Source organism: Scyliorhinus canicula, chromosome 10, assembly GCF_902713615.1.
Source record: "Scyliorhinus canicula chromosome 10, sScyCan1.1, whole genome shotgun sequence".
NCBI lineage: Eukaryota > Metazoa > Chordata > Chondrichthyes > Carcharhiniformes > Scyliorhinidae > Scyliorhinus > Scyliorhinus canicula.
In genome coordinates, this window is record NC_052155.1 from 187,943,102 (window position 1) to 187,967,604 (window position 24,503).

The following is a 24,503-nucleotide window of genomic DNA, read 5'->3' on the forward strand; positions in this document are numbered from 1 at the left end:
GTACTGTTCTATGTTCTATGTAAATCAAACACAAGGAACCTACCTGGAACCTACAAGGAACGTACCGCATTCTCATTTTACAGACCCTAGGTGTTCAATTACAAAATTACTGCTGCAACAGGGCAGCACACGGTGGCACAGTGGTTAGCACAGCTGCATCACGGCGTTGAGGTCCCAGGTTCGATCCCGACTCTGGGTCACTGTCCGTGTAGAGTTTGCACATTCTCCCCGTGTTTGCGTGGGTCTCACCCCCCCACAACCCAAAGATGGGCAGGGTAGATGGATTGGCCATGCTAAATTGCCCCTTAATTGGAAAAAAAATAATTGGGTACTCTAAATTTAAAAAAAATAATTACTACTGCAACAGATCAGACTTACGATCGCTACCCATTGCAATTTAAGAGGATAGGGAGTGCAAGCAAGTGACTTCTTATACAATCAGGACATCCAGAAGCTTTACAAGCGGTAACTCTGAACCTGTATCTTTGCTGGAGTACATTAGGATTCACATTCAAGCCTGGAAAATGAAACACTGGGATCGATATATATTCACAAGAGTGGCACTGACAACCTTGTTACGTGCACTGGGCTGCTGTGGGTGACTCACAATGGCCTGAGTCTCGGGACTAGAGAGGAGCTCCGGCTTATCCAGTGAGGAACACATCATCTCCTCAAATGTCCCCCCCGCACTCAAAGTTCTGGCCAGGAAACAGGGTCACCTGGTGAATGTGGCCCCAGTTCAGGCACCCATAGACATAGAACATACAGTGCAGAAGGTGGGCATTCAGCCCATCTAGTCTGCACCGACCCACTTAAGCCCTCACTTCCACCCTATCTCCGTAACCCAATAACCCCCCTAACTTTTTTTTTTGGACACTAAGGGCAATTGATCACGGCCAATCCACCTAACCTGCACGTCTTTTGGGCTGTGGGAGGAAACCGGAGCACCCGGAGGAAACCCACGCAGACACGGGGAGAACGTGCAGACTTGGCACAGACAGTGACCCAGCGGGGAATCGAACCTGGGACCCTGGCGCTGTGAAGCCACAGTGCTAACCACTGTGCGACCGTGCTGCCCATGCAAACTATATATCAGAGGGGACTGTGGGACATGCTGGCTGCAGTGGGGGGGTGGGGAAGGAGACGGCAGGGGAGACATTGCTGAGGGACGGCACACTCCAGCACTATGGCACAGCAGAGAAGCATTTCCACAGTCATATCGAGAGGTAATGGCAATGTTCTAGCCTGGGAGTGCTGTCTTCCGAATTATATCACTGGCCTCGGCAAGTTCCAGTGCGATAGGTGTAAAACGCAGTCTGCAAAGTTCTCAAAGCTACATTCTCAGACTCGGGAATAACTGTCCTCTCAACTGCAACACTGGGTCTGGTATTTCTGTCAATGAGGGAGGTCTCCAAGTCAGAGATCGTCAGGCGTTCACCAGCGACTGGTGAAACACTTTTATTTTGTCAATGTGCTTTTCCATAAAATCATAAATATTTATTTTAACAATTACTCAAACATTACAAGTCTGGAATTGAATGTCAGCTAATTGCCCCCGATGTGAAGGAGCAGTCCCACACGCAGTCAGACACTGAGTTACATAAAGTCCGTCAGCCAAGTTGGCACCATGCTGATGACGGGGGTTGGGTGGGTAGAGGAGAGAGAGAGAGAAAGATGTTCGAGATCCCAAGCGTGCGCCGAAGTGGCCGGTTGAATTGTGGTTGATCCAGACTCGTGCAATGACATCATGACTGCGTGATCTGCAATGCTTCCAGCATATCTTCCACAACTTTGAGCGAGTATTTGGTCTCCTTTCTGCTGCGGCCTGCAAGCTGGAAATCAAGAGGAGGAATTGGGTTTAGCTCCAGGGTGGCACTTAAACTCGAGATCATGGCGTTGAGCTGTTAAACGCAATCACCAAAATCACTCCGTTCCGACCACTGAAATAACTTCTAATGCAGCTTTTAAAAAAAACAATTAAACTTGAGAGTTTGCTTGAACCCGAGTCACACCTTCTGAACACACCTTGCTACAAACTTCCATGTAATTGGGTCCTGGATTTTCACTCAAACTTCGAAGCAACTGTTTTCTATCCACTTGAGAATGGAGGTATTTAATGGGGAGTGCTGGGGGGGGGCAAGGTTAATGTTAATTCCAGAAGTATACATCCATTCTGACAATAAGGTGAAGAGGAACACATTGACACTGCTGACAGCAATCACACAACAATTTGCTCTCACTCCAACTGGGTTTGACTGCCTCACTGAACAGAAGCAGAAAGAGAGATAAAGAAAAGGCTGTGGTTAACTAAAGCTCATCACTTTGTTTGGAAGCACTTGCCATCCATCAACGTGTCATCAAATTTAATTCCAGATTGTACTCAAATGCTAAGCACCCATGGACCACAGGAGTGGATTTTTAATTAAATTTCCCCAAGTTTGGCAGCTCTCTGAATGGGTGAAGTGACACTAGCAAGCACCTCTATCACCCTCTTGCCGTCGAAAGTGGTCACTGGGTTTAAAATACCGTTCAGATGACTGTCCCCCAAAATCACAGGCATTCAAATCCCCAAGCTCATTCAAAGATTTGAAGCTTGGGAAAGCACTGGAGGGGCAGAGGGAGAGAAAACCGCAGTGGATTTAGCCAGCAAGCTTGCTCTGCCGTCAGTTCAAAAAAAAAAACAATCTTGGCTGCGCTCCTAAACTTAATCCATTGGTATTAAATGTGTGTGTTGACAGAGATACTTGACATTCTGTGTTAAGAGATTTATATTTTTTTTTGCAGAGTATGGTGAACTGAGTAGTTAAAAAGCTCTGGATAATGTGATTTAATAACAAACATGAATTAAATTAAAACAATTCACAGCAAAGTTAAAACTTCCAAAACATTTGCGTCTCTTCTGCTTGTATTTACATCCGGTATATTAAATATGCATGATTATAACTGACCTATCACAAGCTTGCGGTGCAGAATGATTAAGTATATTAAAAATGTTTGGTTGTTCACAGAAACCCGTCTTATTTACATCGGTCCCTTTCCAGTTGTTTATTCTATAAATTTGGAACATTTTCCATCGGCCTCCAATTTTGTCTTTTTCTACACATTCTTTCCAAGGTTCATGTCTGGGAAATCCAGCATCTTTACCTGGTTTCCCTCCGCCTGTGATTCCACCTACACACCCTCTTAATTACCTACTGAAGCGTATTAGCGAAAAATTCAGTTATATCAAAGCTGCCACCAGCGAGAGGAGGTCGACAACCAGGGACAGGCAACAAATGTCAGACTTGCCACACTGGCGTCAACATCTCAGCAACCAATAAAAAGACAGCAAATATTTTTACAGAAAATCGCTCTGCTGTTGAATGGATTGAAAACTAGTGTGTAAACTACTTGGGGCGTTGAAGGGAGGAATGTATAATGGCCTAGTGTAGTGAAGACAAACTACCTGCTAAAAGGTGTTAATGCTGCCTTTCATTGTAACTGAGACAGTAATTATTCCTTTATCGCAAGGAGCACCTGGTAGGTTGAGCACTTAAGGTTTCTACTCGAAGGTTCCTTGCTATTTACGAGCATAATCAGTTCCCAGGTTTTTCTCCTCACAGGACCAAAATACTGACTGCTGCCTAAACTACTGCACCCTAAATTCAACAGAACCACCCCCATCCTCACACTAGAAACTGCGACAGGGTATCCACAAAATCACAGCTCACAAGGGCTCAGTACACTTCTCCTTATTTACCAAGAGAGAAAATAAGAGAATTCCTTGTATTGGGCAGCACGGTAGCATACTGGTTAGCAGAGTTGCTTCACAGCTCCAGGGTCAATTCCGGCTTGGGTCACTGTCTGTGCGGAGTCTGCACGTTCTCCCCGTGTCTGCGTGGGTTTCCTCCGGATGCTCCAGTTTCCACCCACAGTCCAAAGATCTGCAAGTTAGGTGGCTTGGCTTTGCTAAATTGCCCTCACTGTCCACAAGAAAATGGTTAGGCGGGGTCACTGGGTTACTGGGATAGAGTGGAAGTGTGGGGTTAAATAGGGTGCTCTTTCCAAGGGCCGGTGCAGACTCGATGGATCGAATGGCCTCCTTCTGCACTGTAAATTCTATGGAATAAGGAGACCAATTCTATCCCACACCTGGAATGTTAACTCTGTTCCTCTCTGCAGATCTTGCCAGGTCTTTCAGTACCACTGGCATTTTCTATTTGTATTTCAGATTTTCCAAGTGTTTTATCTTTTATAACTGTTTCTATTGGTGAAAGTGTAGGAAACAAAGGGCACAGATTTTTGATAGTGAGCAAAGATTTAACACACCGAGTTGTGAAAGAAAAGGGCACGCAATAGTATGTTTCACAGAATCTCACAGTGCAGCAAAGGCCCTTTGAAACATGAAAACACCTGCCCTGCCTACCTAATCCCATTTGCCAACACGGCCCATAGCCTTGAATGTTATGACTTGCCAAGTGCCCATCCAGGTACTTTTTAAAGGATGTGAGGCCTCTACCAACCCCCCCCCCCCCCCCCCCCCCCCCCCCCCCCCGGTCACCACCCTCTGGGTAAAACATTTTTTCTTCACATCCCCCCTAAACCTCCCACCCCTCACCCTGAACTTCTGTCCACTTGTGACTGACCCTTCAACTAAGGGGAGCAGCTGCTCTCTGTCCACCCTGTCCATGCCCCTCATAATCTTGTCCACCTCAATCAGGTCGCCCCTCAGTCTTCTCTGCTCCAGTGAAAACAACCCAAGCCTATCCAACTTTTCTTCATAACTTAAATGTTCCATCCCAGGCAACATCCTGGTGAATCTCTTCTGCACCCCCTTCAGTGCAATCACATCCTTCCTATAATGTGGCGACCAGAATTGCACACAGTATTCACCAAAGTTCTGTACAACTCTCAACATGACCTCCCTGCTTTTGTAATCTATGTCCCAATTGATAAAAATGAGTGACCCATATGCCTTTTTCACCACCCTATTAACCTGCCCTTCTGCCTTCAGAGATCAATGGACAAACATGCCAATGTCCCTTTGTTGCTCAGTACTTCCTAGTGTCATGCCGTTCATTCAACCCTTCCTTGTCACATTACTCCTTCCAAAGTGCATCATCTCACACTTTTCAGGGTCAACTTCCATCTGCCACTTTTCTGCCCATTCGACCATCCCGTTGATATCCTCCTGTAACCCAAGACACACAATCTCACTGTTAACCACCCGACCAGTCTTTGTGTCATCCTCAACCTTACTGATCCTACCCCCATTATAGTCATCTATGTCATTTATATAAATGTCATTGTGGTTAGCATCAATGCTTCACAGCTCCAGGGTCCCAGGTTCGATTCCCGGCTGGGTCACTGTCTGTGTGGAGTCTGCACGTCCTCCCCGTGTGTGCGTGGGTTTCCTCCGGGTGCTCCGGTTTCCTCCCACAGTCCAAAGATGTGCGGGTTAGGTGGATTGGCCATGCTAAATTGCCCGTAGTGTAAGGTTAATGGGGGGGATTGTTGGGTTACGGGGTTACGTGGGTTTAAGTGGGGTGATCATGGCTCGGCACAACATTGAGGGCCGAAGGGCCTGTTCTGTGCTGTACTGTTCTATGTATAAGAATCGTTTATATAAACCAAAAGAGAACTGGACAAATAAATGAAAAGGAAAGAAATGCCAATGGAGAAAGGGTAGAGAACCGGGACTAATTGGAAAGATCTAGCACAGTACAATGGGCTGAAGGGTTGCCTATTGTGCTGAGGTTTCTAGGATTTGTAAGTTGGAGGAGGACAGATGGTGAACATTGTTGCCAGTTAGAAGGTGCTTCCAAAATGACAATTGTTCAATAACACCTCTGGCACTTAATAAATTGAAACTGAAGGTAATGGCTGCAGCAGATTCTTAATAATCACTTTACAAAAAAAAAATGTTTTGCCCATTATTTTGCTTCCCTACAATTACTGGAAGAACACCAGACTTTGCCTGACGTTCTGTACCTTTATCTAATTGAATTATAGATCGACAAGATAGAATTCTACCTGCAGGCATTAGCACTGAGCCCTTGTACCACTGACATACCCAGCTTTACACACACACACTGCTGTTAGAAAAGTTACTCCACACATCATGACATCACTGAGGCTTAATTTAGAACAGAAAGTATTTACAATTTACAAATGCTGTTATACCATAGTTGGCTGGGTGCCAAGTATTCAATTTGCAACCAGAAACAGTGAGCTTTTCTTCCCTAAAATATGTCTACAATTTGACCAATTTGGAAAAATGCATCACAATTTATTAGCTCAAAAGAATATTCGAATCACATGAGCGAGATGAAGCAATTCATGAACATAACCTGACTCCCAATATCTGGATCTTTGTATCACCATAGATTCACACCTGCGTGCAATTCATGCAACCTTTTCGGCGTAACTATGGCTCAGTCGACAGCATTCTCGCTTCTGAGTCAGTGCTTGGCGTTTGAGCCCCATTACACAGACTCAGAGCTCAAAAATCTAGGCTGATGTCCCAGTGCATCGCTGAGAGAGTGCTGGACTCTGGGCTCCAGTGCATCACTGAGGGAGTGCTGCACTCTGGGCTCCAGTGCATCACTGAGGGAGTGCTGCACTCTGGGCTCCAGTGCATCACTGAGGGAGTGCTGCACTCTGGGCTCCAGTGCATCACTGAGGGAGTGCTGCACTCTGGGCTCCAGTGCATCACTGAGGGAGTACTGGACTCTGGGCTCCAGTGCATCACTGAGGGAGTGCTGGACTCTGAGCTCCAGTGCATCACTGAGGGAGTGCTGGACTCTGGGCTCCAGTGCATCACTGAGGGAGTGCTGGACTCTGGGCTCCAGTGCATCACTGAGGGAGTGCTGGACTCTGGGCTCCAGTGCATCACTGAGGGAGTGCTGGACTCTGGGCTCCAGTGCATCACTGAGGGAGTGCTGGACTCTGGGCTCCAGTGCATCACTGAGGGAGTGCTGGACTCTGGGCTCCAGTGCAGTATTTCCTATCCCTGTGATGCCACCTAACTTTCACATCTTTTGGACACTAAGGGGCAATTTATCATGGCTAATCCACCTAACCCGCACATCTTTGGACTGTGGGAGGAAACCGGAGCACCCGGAGGAAACCAACGCAGACATGGGGAGAACGTGCAGACTCCGCACAGTCAACCAAGGTTGGAATCAAACAAGAGTTCCTGGCGCTGTGAGGCAGCAGTGCCCCCCCCCCCCCCCCCCCCCCCACACCGGGACCTGGGATAATATTTATCCATCAACCAACATCTAAAATCAGATTATTATGTTTATTAGTGTGCTTTTTTGGGGCAATTAAGTCTTCCTGAAGCATGAAGGTGCAGCAAACAGTTAGGCAGGCAAATGGTATGGTGACCTTCACTGCAAGAGTACTTGAGTACAGGAGTAAGAATGTCTTATTGCAGCTGGACAGGGCCTTGGTGAGACCAGACCTGGAGTACTGTGTGCCATTTTGGTCTCCATATCTAAGAAAGGATATACTTTCCATACAGGGAATGCAGTGAATGTTCACCAGACTGATTCCTGGGGTGGCAGAAGTGTTACATGAGGAGAGATTGGGGGTCGATTGGGCTGGAATTTAGAAGAATGAGAGGGGAATCTGATTGAACCTCTGACAGGGCTGGACAGGACGTTGCCGGCGGGGACGTTGTCTCCTCTGGATGAGGAGAAGCGGGGAGGTTCTGGAACAAGGGCCCACGGTCGCAGGATATGGAGTAGAACATTTAGGACCGAGATGGAGAAACCCCTTCACTGAGGGTGGCGAACCTGTGGAATTCTCTCCCACAGAAGGCTATGGAGGCCAAGTCACTGAAAATATACTTTTCTAAAATAAATTTAGGAGTGCCCAATTATTGATTTATTTATTTTTCCAATTAAGGGGTAATTTAGCGTGGCCAATCCACCTACCCTGCACATCTTTGGGTTGTGGGGGTGAAACCCACGCAGACACGGGGAGAATGTGCAAACTCCACACGGACAGTGACCCAGGGCCGGGATTCGAATCCAGATCCTCAGCGCCGCAGTCCCAGTGCTAACCACTGCGCCACATGCCGCCCCTCACTGAAAATAGTTAAGAAGGAAATAGATACATTTCTAGACTTTAAAGGTCAAGGGTTATGGGGCGAGCGCGGGCGTACGGTGCTGAGATACAGGGTCAGCTATGATCATATTGAATGGTGGAGTAGGTTCAAAAGGCCGAGTGACCTCCTCCTGCCCCTAGTTTCTATATTTCTGAAGAGTAATAAGTGTTGGAAAGTAAGGTACCCAGCAGCCAATTTGCAGATAGCAAGCTCCCACAAACAGCAATGCGGTAATGACAGGATTATTTAGCGATGTTGGTTGAACGATAAACATTGGCCAGGACATTGTTACAGCATTTAATGTCAGGATTTCATGCAGAGTCAAGAGGCTAATTGCAATAGGAACCCTGACACTTGCCATTGCCGAGGAGCAGAGAGGCTGTGAGATCTTTGTGCCCTGGGCCCCAACATTCTTCACCTGGCTCTGTGCAAGACGCAGAGTAACATTTTTACACTCAGCAAGACTCCAGTGCAAAGCAATAGGCTGGCAGCCCAGAGATGGTCAACCAAATGGCGCTGACAGGAGTTGAGACTCTCACTCTGCAACAACCGAATGAGATCTCAGGTCAGTGAATTCCAATGACTACCAACTTTGGAATAAAACAAGTAACTTCGCATGCTCTGAAATTGCTAGCGTGACCGTGTGAATGCAGAAACTGAAGGGAAGCATGAAATAATATTGTGGTGATATCACTGGATTAGTAAACCAAAGACCAAGGCTGATGCTCCGGAGACATGGGTTCAAATCCCACCATGGCAACTGGAGGAATTTTAATTAATTTAATAAATCTGGAATATGAAGCTAGTCTTACTAATGGCGACCACAAAACTACCATTGATTGTAATAAAAACCCATCTGGTTCACTAATGTCCTTCAGGGAAGGAAATCTGCTGTCCTTACCCGGTCTGGCCTACATGTCACTCCAGACCCACAGCAACGTGGTTGGCTCTTAACTGGCCCCTGAAATAGCCAAACGGGACACTCAGTTCAAGGGCAATTAGGTATGGGCAACAAATGCTGGCATTGCCAGCGATGCCCACAACCCAGGAAAGGAAAAAGAGAAAAGGTTTTCAAAAGGATAAATGCTTGAAAATGAAAGTTTTGGAGGGCGATGGTAAAGATTAGAGGGAGTGCGATTTATTTAAATGAATTAATTTCAAAGAATCTCTCCAGACACAATGGGCCGAATGCTTCCTCCAGTTGATTGAATGGCTTTCTGCTCAGCTTATCTCAGAGTGCCTTTCAAACACAAACAATGAGAAAACCAGCTCCAGGGCCGCTGCAACACTCCAAACTATTGTCATTCGCACCTCTGCAGCACTGTGGGCCCACACTCACTTGCCTCACACCCAACCATGGCTGGAGATTTTACAGTGGCAAGTGAAGACTTCTCCGGACAAGGACTTTAAAAGCACCAGGAAATATTTAACCCACTGCACAGCAAGAGGTCCAACCAATTAAACACTGAACATGTGGGCACGGCCAAATGCTGTGTTAATTTGCAGCAAAGCAAAATATAATTTGTACCACAATTCCCCCAACATTGTACAAACAATCAGCTGCTGTATAATGCAGAATTTGACAGTCCATTTATTACCTTTGACAGACTGTCTTTAGAGCAATTACTGCAAGAGCACTGATCACTCACTTCAATTATACTTTTGTTTATTTGGGCTAAGTAGATCAATCACAAGGCGAAGAATAAATTTAAACAGTCTGACTCAATGCTCAGAAACTTAGTATTTTCCATAATTATGACCGAAAACCGTTGCTCATTTCTATTTTTGCCAATTTTTTGAGCCTGAGCTTGCTGCTTTTCCAATTATTTCTTTCCAACATTTTGTCTTTGGTCATCTCTCATGACGATGCCCTCACGCAGATCACTGGCCCTCACGCAGATCACTGGCCCTCACGCAGATCACTGGCCCTCACGCAGATCACTGGCCCCACGCAGATCACTGGCCCTCACGCAGATCACTGGCCCTCACGCAGATCACTGGCCCCAGACAGATCACTGGCCCCCACGCAGATCACTGGCCCCACGCAGATCACTGGCCCCACGCAGATCACTGGCCCCCACGCAGATCACTGGCCCCCACGCAGATCACTGGCCCCCACGCAGATCACTGGCCCCCACGCAGATCACTGGCCCCCACGCAGATCACTGGCCCCCACGCAGATCACTGGCCCCCACGCAGATCACTGGCCCCCACGCAGATCACTGGCCCCCACGCAGATCACTGGCCCCCACGCAGATCACTGGCCCCCACGCAGATCACTGGCCCCCACGCAGATCACTGGCCCCCACGCAGATCACTGGCCCCCACGCAGATCACTGGCCCTCACGCAGATCACTGGCCCTCACGCAGATCACTGGCCCTCACGCAGATCACTGGCCCCCACGCAGATCACTGGCCCTCACGCAGATCACTGGCCCTCACGCAGATCACTGGCCCTCACGCAGATCACTGGCCCTCACGCAGATCACTGGCCCTCACGCAGATCACTGGCCCTCACGCAGATCACTGGCCCTCACGCAGATCACTGGCCCTCACGCAGATCACTGGCCCCAGACAGATCACTGGCCCTCACGCAGATCACTGGCCCTCACGCAGATCACTGGCCCCACGCAGATCACTGGCCCCCACGCAGATCACTGGCCCCCACGCAGATCACTGGCCCCCACGCAGATCACTGGCCCCACGCAGATCACTGGCCCCACGCAGATCACTGGCCCCACGCAGATCACTGGCCCCCACGCAGATCACTGGCCCCCACGCAGATCACTGGCCCCCACGCAGATCACTGGCCCCCACGCAGATCACTGGCCCCACGCAGATCACTGGCCCTCACGCAGATCACTGGCCCTCACGCAGATCACTGGCCCCACGCAGATCACTGGCCCCACGCAGATCACTGGCCCCAGGCAGATCACTGGCCCCAGGCAGATCACTGGCCCCAGGCAGATCACTGGCCCCAGGCAGATCACTGGCCCCAGGCAGATCACTGGCCCCAGGCAGATCACTGGCCCCAGGCAGATCACTGGCCCCAGGCAGATCACTGGCCCCAGGCAGATCACTGGCCCCAGGCAGATCACTGGCCCCAGGCAGATCACTGGCCCCAGGCAGATCACTGGCCCCAGGCAGATCACTGGCCCCAGGCAGATCACTGGCCCCAGGCAGATCACTGGCCCCAGGCAGATCACTGGCCCCAGGCAGATCACTGGCCCCAGGCAGATCACTGGCCCCAGGCAGATCACTGGCCCCAGGCAGATCACTGGCCCCAGGCAGATCACTGGCCCCAGGCAGATCACTGGCCCCAGGCAGATCACTGGCCCCAGGCAGATCACTGGCCCCAGGCAGATCACTGGCCCCAGGCAGATCACTGGCCCCAGGCAGATCACTGGCCCCAGGCAGATCACTGGCCCCAGGCAGATCACTGCCCCCAGACAGATCACTGCCCCCAGACAGATCACTGGCCCATGTTCTCCAGTATACCACTGGAGAGGTAGCTCATGTTTTCTTTAAAAATTTATTCATGCGATGTAACTATTGCTGACAAGGCCAACATTAATTGTCCATACCGAATTGCAATTAAGGTGGTGCTGCAATTTGTGTTTCAGGTACACCCACAGTGCTATTAGGGAGGGTGTTCTAAGATTTTGATCCAGTGCCAGTGAAGGAACAGCGGTATAGACCCAAGTCAGAGTGGTGAGTGATATACTCGTGCTTCAATTGCTTCTTGGTGGTAAAGATCACTGGTTTGGAAGGTACTTATGAAGAAGCCTAGGTGAGTTGCTGCAGCAGATCTTGTAGCTGGTACACACTGCTGCCTCTGTCCGTCAGCTGTGCAGGTAATTATTTAAGGTGGTGGATGAGATGTCAATCAAGCGGACTGCTGTGCTCTCGATGGTGCTGGGGTTCTCGGGTGATTGAACTGGGTGCATCCAGGCAAGTGGAGAGTATTCCAACGCACTCCTGGCTTGTGCATTGTACATGGTGGACAGGTTTTGGGAGTCAGGTGATGAGTTACCTGCTGCAGAATTCCCAGCCTCTTTTTTGGTTATGTAGCCATAACCCTACGCTGTCCAGGGCAACCCTACGCTGTCCAGGGCAACCCTACGCTGTCCAGGGCAACCCTACGCTGTCCAGGGCAACCCTACGCTGTCCAGGGCAACCCTACGCTGTCCAGGGCAACCCTACGCTGTCCAGGGCAACCCTACGCTGTCCAGGGCAACCCTACGCTGTCCAGGGCAACCCTACGCTGTCCAGGGCAACCCTACGCTGTCCAGGGCAACCCTACGCTGTCCAGGTAACCCTACGCTGTCCAGGATCTCACAGAAAGAACCAGTGGAAGCATCGAAATTAAGTGATGTTGGCTATGTGATAGAAATTTCACTCCAGTCCCACACCTGGGACCTGAATCCATAATGCAGGCTGATGTAATGCAGGGTTGGAGATGCGATCACTCTGATGGCAGAGCAAACTGAGGCCCTGTCTGCCCTTTCAGAAAATGAAAACCACCCCAGAGCAGTACATCAAAGGAGAGCAGAAAACTCCTCTCCAGTGTCCTCACCAATATTTATCCAACACTTTAAAACAAGCCATTTGATCATTAACATATTGCTGTTAATGGGAGCTTGCTTGGTACAAATTGGCTGCCACATTGTCCTACATTACAACAGCGTGGGTTTCCTCCGGGTGCTCTGGTTTCCTCCCACAAGTCCTGAAAGACGTGCTTGTTAGGTGAATTGGACATTCTGAATTCTCCCTCAAGTGTACCCAAACAGGCGCTGGAATGTGGCGACTAGGGGATTTTCACAGTAACTTCATTGCAGTGTTAATGTAAGCCTACTTGTGGCAATAAAGATTATTATTTTACTCTCAGCTGTGGTTTTAGCAATTTCTTTCCCCTGTTTAAGCTTTATTTTCCCCTTGAGCCTTATACCTTTTCCTGGTTTAAACGGAGGGTCAGTGACCCACTGACAAACCTCAACCAAAGTCAGCTTTTTTAGCTGCAAACAGGGAACCCATGTGGACAGGTGCCCAGTGTCTACACCTGTAATCACCACACAAATTTACATCTGGGTGCTGCCTCTTAAACCTGATGTTCATTTTCCTGATTTCCTAGTAAAATCAGAACTTACACACTATGGTACAAGACACATTGTGCTTGATGTGCTTAAACAAGAGTTGACTACTTCTTGCAAATCCACAGTCTGATCGGAGCCGCTCACCTTTGGCCCAATTAATAGGTTCGATATTAGAAGCAGCTCTTTCCTAGTAACTACGACTACTTCTTTTTAAGAACTAAATATGCAAAGTCTACTTCCTGTCGCACCAATGCCAATTTTTAATACTAGTTTCGAGTGAGAGCAAAGTCATGCCTCTCTTCAATCCTAATCAGATTAACAAAGACGTAATGAGTTCTCTTTCAAAAACACTCAAGTAAACATTCAAGAACTATTCAAATCATGGCTCCTTAACGACCACCTTATTAAGCTTTCTGAAATTGTTTCCTTCCCTGTGCAGAGAAGGACCGTGACATTTTAAAAAAATGTAAAATTTCAAATTCTATTAGCTGCATATAAATATGCGGAATAAGAAAAGCTTTAATGATTCTACCCAGCAGTACCTCTGTCATTTTTGACGCCATGTTCGGTGGCGGTCGTCTTTAAACTATAATTTCCTGACTAGATCAATGTTACAGTACCACAGGGTGGTGGTGTTTGGGGGGGGGGGGGTGTGATGATGTTCCTGTCGGGACCCACATCGGTGCATGAGAACCAGCTGTTGGCCTGCAGCTGAACTCTGGGTCCAGCTCTGACCCTTTGCTCCAAGCTCCCACCGTCACATGCCTGAGTACCTTAAAGTGTGCACCTCCCTGAAATGGTGAGGATAATCACCAGGTAGCACTGGCACTGATGTTCTAATGACCAAACGTTGCAGAGGAGGCAACTCTTTGTCACAATCAATCAGCACACCCTGTCCAGCTGTGTCTTTAAGCCAAAGATGACGGCTGTTTCAAAGAAACAGAGCATTTAGAGTAGGCCCAAAGGGCAAAGAAACATGTCCTTTAATTTTCCTTTGCCAGTAGGTGCAGGCACCTTTCACACACTTGGTTCCCACAATGGGTCAGCGTGATAAAAGCTTTCAAGTTGGGCTAGAAGCAGCAGAGGAGATTGCCTGTTACTTCCTTTCCCCAGCTGATAAAGAAAGTTACATTTGTGCTGGAGGAGAACAGAAGCCCTTTCTTCACTGGCCTCCCATTCCCAGGCAAGCCGCAAAAGCCCTAATCAGATGCCAGGGGAGTTACAGTCGCTCCAGGAAGAGCTTTGATGCAGAGTGCGTTTTAACTTGGCTGCAGATGTCAGTTCTTGGGAACCTAGAGATAAAAATCAGACCAACTAGAACATAACTAGGGCTGCTGACCTAGAAACCCAGCATTAGGAGTGAGGAGAGTTTCAGTGGAAGCAGAAACCGTATGATGAGTAAAACATTGCCAGATTTCTAACATTATAAAGCAGCTAATTTCCAAAAGATCATTACTTCACTGAACAGCAAGCTAATTTGAACAACATTGTATCGTTGAGAGATTAAATAAGAACACAAGATTTAGGAATAGGAATAAGCCATTAGGCTCTTCGAGCCTGCGCCGCCATTTGATAAGATCATGGCTGACCTGATTGTGGTCTTAACTCCAGTTCCCTGTCTGCCCCCAATAACCCTCAACTCTATTATCTATCAAAAATTATTCCGGCTTGGCTTGAAAAAAAATCAATGACCCAGCCTCCACTGCTTTCGGGAAGGAGAATTCCACAGACGTAAGTTCCTCCGAGAAAAGACATTTCTCCCCATAGTCAATGTATGTTTAAAACTGTATTCCATCTCCCCCGACAAGAGGAATCATCCTCCTGGTAACCATCCTAATCAAGTCCCCTCAGGATCTTTATGTGTTTCAATGAGATCACCTCTCACTCCAATGGGTATAGGTCCAACCTGCTTAAACTTTCATTCAACGTCAGATCTGACTTGGGGAAAGATGATCAAGTGTCCTTTTCTGAAGCTGGATTCTATACTGAGCAACACAAATCTCCAGCCAAGCACCAGATCCAAAATGTTCCAACACCGTCACCGTGGAAGGGTGCCCAGGCTAGTTATGGGACATTTATTTGGTCTGGATAGGCAGACGAGTGATCATGGTTTTTCTGTGGTGCTCTTAATGCTAAACAGGTGTCCATTTATTTATTTATTTATTAATTAAATTTAGAGTACCCAATTATTTTTTCCAATTAAGGGGCAATTTAGCATGGCCAATCCACCTATCCTGCACATCTTTTGGGTTGTGGGGGTGAAACCCACGCAGACACAGGGAGAATGTGCAAACTCCACACGGACAGTGACCCAGGGCCGGGATTCGAACCCGGGTCCTCAGCGCCGTAGGCAGCGATGCTAACCACTGTGCCACCGTGCTGCCCTAGGTGTCCATTTATAATCAACTCCCTTCAACCAGAACACAGCTCAACTCACCAAAGCAGAACTGCTCGGAAATAAATTGTTTTGTCTTTGGCTAAATTAATTTCTTTAAATTAAACAATGAGGGGGGTGGGCAAACCATAAGCTTTCTCGATTTATTAATACCAGATAACAGTAAAACAAAATCTAACACTGAAAATATGCATGCAGTTTAAACATTGTGCAAAGACTACCCACAATGTTTTAAAAAATGGAAATAGTTGACTATAGTTCCCTTAATTGCAGCAGCAACTGGATTTAACAATGTTGTTTTGACACTTCGAAGTTATCAATCCATTTTAAACTGGTAATACCTTTACCATAGCTCATTGAAGAAAGAAATGCAATAATAAATAACACCATTTTCACCAAGAGAATGCAGCGGCACAAAGCATACTTAACTATGGTGTCTTGTGCTGCAAATTATTCTTAATGCTCTCCAGCTGAAGACATGCTAGTGTGGCAGACAAAACATAACAACTAGCTGCCAAATCACACAAGAAACAGATGACAAATCTCGATTTAGTTTTAGTTAGTTCAGTTTTAGTGAAATGGCAGCATTGCGTGGAGTGATCCTGCTTCCTCTGTTCATATATTAAATTCTGGGGAATGTATTAAAAAGCAGAATTCCTAACTGCGTGGAGGATTCTCCAATTGCATGGGGAAAGCAGAATGTCCGAAAATGGCTGAAGGAAAAGGCAGACGTGTTGTTGCAACTAGACATGGCTCTGAGCTCCGTCATTTCGTTGATAAACTTTTCTGCCACTCTCCGACTTTAAGACAATCTTTGTTACCTATCTCTCCGCCCAAGCTTTCAATCGCTTATTCTAACATCTCCTGTGACTTGGTGGCAAATATTGTTGGGTAATGTTCCTGTGAAGCACGTTGGAATATTTTACGACGTTAAAGGCGAGATAGATACGCCAGCTGTTGTTACTGAAAACTTTCAATAAATCACTACGGTTATCATTCCATTCATACAATTAAAAAAAAATCAGAGGGCCCAATTATTTTTTTCCCTAATTAAGGGGCAATTTAGCGTGGCCAATCCATCTAACCTTGCACATCTTTGGGTTGTTGGGGTGAGACACATGCAAACACGGGGAGAATGTGCAAACTCCACATGGGCAGTGACCCGAGGCCGGGATTGAACCCGAGTCCTCGGCGCCCTGAGGCAGCAGTGCTAACCACTAGGCCACCGTGCAACCCCCCACTATTCATTGAAAATTGTGAAGATTTCGGTTTTCCCTTCACTCCAATGACCACGTGAATTCGGAGCACATATCTGAATTCATCCTTTCCCCTCAGATGTTTGAATGTAATTTAGAAGCTTGGCCAATTATTCATCTTAGAATAATTTTTCTCATAATCAGGACTAGATGACTTGAGCACAAATAATTAAAACTAGGACCAAGGATCATTTAGCTGAGAAATGACCATCAGTGTAGCTGATATTAACAAGATGAAATGCATTTATCAAAGCTGACTGCTCAAAATGTACGAGGGAAATGTTACGCTGGACTGGTGAATTGTGAAGGATGGGGAAACCTTTGCCAGAACTGTACACTGAGTGTAGAAGACATACTGCACGCTTACTGAAGAGTGGAGTATCTTGAATTCAGATTACCCAGAGCGTGCAAACTGCTCATTTGAGTGGTTAGCACAACCGATACCAATAAAACCTATTTTTTCTTTTTAAATTGGAGAAAATACAAGGCCAAGGGAGACTTTTATTATTAAAGTATCATTTTCTTATCAAAACAGACAGCAAGACATTAACCCATCAGCTAAAGGCACGATCTCTCCAATGGGCTTGTAAGACTTAAAATCACACAATAAGTCGCAAAAAGAATCTGACAGTGCTGACGATTTTTCTAATGATCAGATTTTGCCTGGTGATACTTCTCTGAAGCATCCTGTGATGTTTTACTGTCTTAAAGGCAATGTACTTCTGTTGTATGATGACAAGACTTGTTCAGCCTGTTGAAACATTTTCCCCTTGTCTCGCACAGCTTTCTTCAGTTGAGCGGGCGTCCGAGTGAACTGTGCATGCACTCTGCTGACCGTGGTCTTGAGGTGGCCATGTCAGAATGACTGAATTTTCAACATCTTATAACACCTCTATCCTGGCACTTGCTCTTTCACTTGAGGTCAGGGGTTTGCACCCACCCCAACTAATGGCCCACAGTTCCACGGCCTACCTTATCAAAGTGCCAATCTTTCTGCAGCATTTCATTCTAACACAACGTAAAGAGTGGATTAGGAGTTTGATAACTGTCTAGACAACGGCTGAAAGATCTATAATTCTGAGATGACCTGAATTCCAAACATCCATTCAGCCTATGGCTCGCTGTGTAGCCCCAATAAACCCCACACAACTGCCAACGTTTTGCCTGTTTGAAATACATGAAATGCTAGATGCACGGCAGGTTGGTTGGCTTCTGAAACAGAGGGCTAAAGTAAGTCGACAATCTGAAATGCTTCCTTTCTGATCCTCAACAAAACCCACCCGCATTTGGTTTCCATTTCCAGCATTTACACTTAATTTAAGATCAATTTGAAAAACTTGTGTTTAATTTACCCTCGTAGTCCAGCTACATGGTACTATTGCGGTTCGCTTTCTGGGAAACACCTGCAATTTTTTTTCATGGCTATTAATTTTTAAAGGGGCATCGGAAACTACTTGAAAAGGAAAAATTAGAGTGCTATTGGGGAAAGAGCAGCAGGCAGTGAGACGGATTCAACGGCTCTTCCAAAGTATTATCACAAGCACCAACGGCCTTCCTCCTTGTCGGTGTAATTTGATGATTTCAAGTGAACAGAAAAACAAGTGGATTCACTTAAAGTGCATGCACTCATATGACTGATGACTATTTGAGTATATACCGTGGGAACACGGTCCACTCACTGTTCAAAAGCCAACCTTCAACTAACCTCAAGTCGTTCCTGAACACTTGCTGCCAGTTTGAATAGTTTAATTTTGAAAAGAAACTTGTAGAAACAAATCCCATCATCTTTTCCTTGAAAGAGAACTGCAGGGCCCCAGATGGTCCTCGGTAAATTTTATTCCTTCAAGTAGCCGTGCCCAAAGTTGAACCCCGGATCTGTGGCTAAGTGAGCTCATCTCAGTCGAGACGGAGGCTGAATAGTTGGCATCAGCCAATAGGAGTGTGAAGGTCAAACCATAGTAACAGATGCTGACAGCTTCCTAGCAATCTTGTGCTGCAACTCCACACGGACGCACGTCAGGAAAGGCGAGAACCAGAAAGAAAACTGCGGAATTTTGAAAATGTAGTAAAAATCCCAGAAAATGTCATAAACATTCAGCGGTTCAGGCAGCATTGATGGACAGAAGGGAGACCAGGCCAACGTTTCAGGTTAATTACCCGTTATCAGAAACAAATGGTCAACGTCCTCAAATGTGACCCCAACCTTCAGCTCTCCAGGAGGAGAGAGGGTCAGGCACAGCTGCATAACTGCCTAGGTCAAATTGTCCTCTGGTCCTCAGGAGTTGCCACAGGGGCAAAGTGTCTTAGCAAGGAGACAACAGCTTTGTGGAGACGAAAAAAGAAGAATTACATCGTATTTATAACACAGAAACCAGCCATTTGGTCCATCAGATCTGAACTAGGGCTCAAGCTCCACACATGACTCCTCCTATTCTCTACTTCTCACCCAGCCAACATTTATTTTAATTTAGAGTACCCAATTAATTTTTTTCCAATTAAGGGGCAATTTAGCGTGGCCAATCCACCTACCCTGCACATCTTTGGGCTGTGGGGGTGAAGCCCACGCAGACACGGGGAGAATGTGCAAACTCCACACGGACAGCGACCCAGGGCCGGGATCGAACCAGGGACCTTGGCGCCGTGAGGCAGCCGTGCTAACCACTGCACCACGTGCTGCTCTCACCCAACCAACATAATCTTTTATTCCTTTCTCCCGTGTTCATCTAGCTTCTCCTTAACTGCATCTATACTATTCACCTCAATAACTCTATGAATTCTATATTCTCACCATTCTCTGGGGAAAGAAGTTTCTCCTGAATTCCCAATTGGATTTTAGTCACTGCGGCATAAATAGTCCCTAGTTTCAGAGAATAGAATGGAATCCCTAAAGTGCAGAAGCGTATCCCCGCAACCCCACCTAACGATTTGGATATTAAGGGACAATTGAACATGGCCAATGTCCCTAACTTGCACACCGTTGGACTGTGGGAAGAAACCGGAGCACTGGGTGGAAATCCAAAGACACAGGGAGAACGTGTAGACTCCACACAGTCCCCCGAGGGCAGAATTGAGCCTGGGTCCCTGGAGCTGTGAGTCAGCAATGCTAACCACTTTGCCACTGTATCTCACACAAAACATCTTCTGTATGTCTACCCTATCAAACCCGTTTATAATGTTAACGGACTCTGATTTCCAGTGGAAAACTTTATAACCTGTTAAGTTTTTCCTGATAATTCACTCACTTGCCGGGCAAAACACTATTGCAAAAGCCATCGATACACAAGTGCCACACGACTGCCCGGCTAAATTCAGCTGTCATGTACAAGATTTAAATGTCATCACATTGCTAATTCTGGGTGATGAATATAAAAGCGAAGTTTTATTATGTACCTATCAGCTGCGCTCCTGGGAGAGGAGGGTGTACAACGGGCAGCCCACGGATCAATGAGCTTTGTTCTTTAGGCACTATCCTAACAGCCAGCCCTCAGGTTTCCTGGGCATGACAGTTTCTCATGCGTTGGGCGGTTACATACCCTCAGTTTACAAGATATGGTAAAAATGTAGTGAACCTCCCACCCACTGGACCATGATATTTTGTTGAAACTCATTTCCTTCAGATGGGCGAGATCATCAAATCCTTTTAGATAAATTCAGTCTCCCACATAACAGAAGACAATTTGACAAACAGTGCAGCAAATCAATTTTGTGTTCTAGTTCTTGCCAATATATTAAAGACCTGCCTCCATAAAGGTGGGGATTGAGCGGTTTGGAGACTTATCCATTGGGGGCAGCTTCTCGAGCTTGGAGGGGTTGGTAAAGTAATTTGAGCTGTCAGCGGGAATGGGTTCCAGTATTTGGAGGTGAGGGATTATGTTAGGAAGCATTTGTTGTCCTTTCCCGTCCTGCCACCCCCGGGTCTGCAGGACAAGGTGGTGTCGAAAACTGGGGTGGGAGAGGGCAGGGTGTCGGAAATCTATAAAGAGCTAATGGATTGGGAGGGTGTCCCAATAGGAATAGTTTTTTAAAAAAAATACTTTAAAAAAAATTTAAATTACCCAATTCATTTTTTTCAATTAAGGGGCAATTTAGCGTGGCCAATCTACCTACCCTGCACATCTTTTGGGTTGTGGGTGCGAAACCCACGCAAACACGGGCAGAATGTGCAAACTCCATATGGACAGTGATCCAGAGCCGGGATCGAACTTGGGAACACAGCGCCGTGAGACAGCGGTGCTAACCACTGCGCCACCGTGCTGCCCCCCCGATAGGAATAGTTAAGCATAAGTGGGAGGAAGAGCTGGGAGCGAGTTGGTGGCTGGGTTGTGGGAGGAGGCTGAATGCATCCTCATCACGTGCAAAGTTAGCCTTATTCAGTTCAAGGTGGTCCACGGAGCACACACGACAGTGGCCAGGATGGTTAGGTTTTTTGAGAGGGTGGAGGATGGGTGCGGGTGGTGCGTGGGTAGGCCTGCGAACCATGTCCACATGTTTTGGGCCTGTCCGAAGTTGGAGGGATTCTGGCAGGGTTTCGATGATGTGATGTCTGAGGTGTTGAGGGTGAAGGTGGTCCCGAGTCCGGAAGTGGCGATTTTTGGAGTGTCGGAGGATCCGGGAGTCCAGGGGGCGAGAGAGGTCGACGCTTCGGCCATTGCCTCCCTGGTAGCCCGGAGACGGATCCTTCTTGGATGGAGGGACTCGGGGCCCCTGAAACCAGGTGGGCGGCCTCGTGAAATTCCTCAGGCTGGAAAAGATCAAGTTCTGTGGGTGGAGAGTGTTTCAAAAACATTCTTTGGTATTCAGTGATCTATTCTTGACCTCATTCCTATTTCTCATCTAAATTTGGTCCCTTAGTAATATCATTTCGAAACAGGCCATCAGGTTCCAATCTCATCACTTGACTGAACCTCTCCGCTGTCTGTCTCGGAGATTAAACGCAGGGAGAGCTGCATTTTCCTCCGGTTAAATATTGGCAGAATCTTGTCACCAATCCCATTCCCTCACCACGGATCCCAACCATACCTCCCCCACCGGCCACCGTCTCTGGCAGGACAAGGTTGTTCTCAACCTCGGTGTCCAGTTTAATCCTGAGCGGAGGTTCCAACCCCACATGCGCTCCATCACCAAGACCGTCTACCTCCACCTCTCTACTGTCACACCCTCCGCCTCCTAGTCAAAGCCCCTCCCTCAGCTCATGGGCTGCTAAAAGCACATGTGGAGGGTGGGATGACTCTAAACCCACATGAATGGGGTGGGACAAAGAGTAGAGACTATTCTCTACTCACCCACTATGGAAAAACTGAACAATTCGAAAGAAAAATATCAAATTTTCCCAAATTGTCTTCTAATCACACCAGCAACTTACTGCCATGTTCCCAATAACTGGGCCACTCACCAGTACCAAGTCTGCAATTTTGTTTTATTATATAAAGATATATAAAGATATGAACCAATCTGCTCCCAGCTTTGAGCATTTGAAACGAGGATCAACCTGAGCTTTGGAAATGCTGCTAAATAACCAGAACACATTTTCGAGTGTAAGTGTAAAATCATGGAAGTTCTGTCAATGGCAGCACGGTAGAACAGTGGTTAGCACTGTTGCTTCAGTGCCAGGTCCCAGGTTCGATTCCAGGCTTGAATCTGCACGTTATCCCCGTGTCTGCGTCGGTTCCCTCCGGGTGCTCCGGTTTCCTCCCACAAATCCCGAAAGACATGCTGTTAGCTGAATTGGACATTCTGAATTCTCCCTCAGTGTACCCAAACAGGCGCCGGAATGTGGCGATTAGGGGATTTCCCCAGTAACTTCATTGCAGTGTTAATGTAAGCCTACTTGTGACAATAAAGATTCATGTATGTATTTGATTTTAAATCCCCATAAAATACTCTGTAAAGGAATTAATTCTTGGCCTGGGCTGAAAACATAGGTGATCAAATGACAAAGCTTTGACCAACGTTCCCGCTGAGCTACTGGGGTGCGTGACCGTGTAACAGCTGGAAGCTACTGCACAGGCACTATGTGTTAAACACTCCGCACCGTGGATGTGTAATAACTTACAAGCTTTTTAAAAAGTGTGTACAAAAACAACTTTTTGAAAGGGCACACTGGCTTTCTGCACTTCATATTCCTTGATATACTTTAAAAATGCAGAAATATACATCTGATATCTTCAGCTAAATGGCAGCTCACCGGGTCATCCAGATGATAGCAGCAGCAAAGCAAGATCTCACCCATCCATAAATTAGCCCCATTTGAAAACTATTACAATCCTGTGAGCTACTGACACTCGTATATTCTCATCCTCCATGGAGCACCCACTAATCCCCTGATTTACAGTCATGAGCATGGAGTTAATTTAATATATCAGTAATAATGAAGTCCTTATGTTGATAGAACAGATTGGTTTGTGATGAGTTTAATCATTACGTTTATACAACAGCTGACAAAGGACGTGCCCTGCTGTACTTTAAATGATCTATTGTGATTAGTGCAGCTACCTGACAAATACTAAATCTTTTCTGGTCTTCGAACCGGAATGTGGAGGAAACAATCGCCAATTTGGTCAAACAGCTGCCTTGCGGTTAATATAGGGTTGCATCTTCACAAATCACTGTTGCCGCATTATAATTTATCCAGCTGACATTGCATCAAAGCACACATGATACCATTTTGCTGCCCCTTAGGTCCCCACAATGAGTGAAAAGGGATCAGATGTTAACATGATCTCTTTTCAAGTAGCATGGAGAACTTTGGCATCGCATTCGGAAATAAATCACAACTTGGTAGAATGCAAACTTTTCTCAAGAAGCGAGATCCAAAACATGACAATCCAGGCAGATCGTTAAAGTCGCTGAAATGACCAGATTTCAGATGCAATCATCACCCACAAGACCACCTTGCACAGGATCTTCAAATTAATCTGTGGCAGTCAGTGGAGTGCCCGCTTCACTAAAACGTTCAACACAACAGGGAGGGGGCAAATATTTGGGGCCAATTAAATTGCGAGCACCCTCGTGGACTCTGGAATGAATCATTAAAAAGACAAAAGTTCTGTTATTTTCATGAAGGATTTCAGTTTTCTTGGAGCAGTCGAATTGGTGCCATGAACATCTTGTCACAGCAATAAGCCTGTACCACTGCCAAAGCGAGTTCAACTTGAAAACTAAACAAACTAACAACCACTGGAGACAAATGCAACTTATCTTCACATGCGTGCGCCCGTTTTGCTGGTTTGACAGCCCGACCTCACACAGCTGGCAAGGTACAACCAAAAGATTCTGTTCAGGGTGCATTCTTTCAACCGGTTTCACTAATTCTGGCTGTTTCCTTATCTACGGTTTTCATTGAACTGGTTTCAGCTGCTTACACCTCAAACCCTCAAGAATGCCCTCCCTTAACCTCTCTCTCGGACAGCACGGTGGCACAGTGGTTAGCATTGCTGCCTCATGACGCCGAGGTCCCAGATTGATCCCGGCTCTGGGTCACTGTCCGTGTGGAGTTTGCACATTCTCCCAGTGTTTGCGTGGGTTTCGCCCCCACAACCCAAAGATGTGCAGGGTAGGTGGATTGGTCACACTAAATTGCCCCTTAATTGGAAAAAATTAATTGGGTACTCTAAATTTATTGCAAAAAAAAACCTCTCTCTCTTCCTATAAGCTGTTCCTCAAAAACA

The 24,503-nt window shown here is 46.8% G+C and overlaps 1 protein-coding gene across 1 annotated transcript in view; it reads right to left on the reverse strand.

Annotated features, from left to right (window-relative positions):
* Positions 1-1,421: 1,421 nt before the first annotated feature.
* emc2 (ER membrane protein complex subunit 2) overlaps positions 1,422-24,503 on the reverse strand; it is a 119,210-nt gene continuing 96,128 nt past the window's right edge. Inside the window, exon 11 of the mRNA XM_038810362.1 lies at positions 1,422-1,832. Within this exon, the coding sequence (XP_038666290.1) occupies positions 1,746-1,832 (87 nt within the window). The 3' untranslated portion in view covers positions 1,422-1,745. The remainder of the gene's footprint in view (positions 1,833-24,503) is intronic.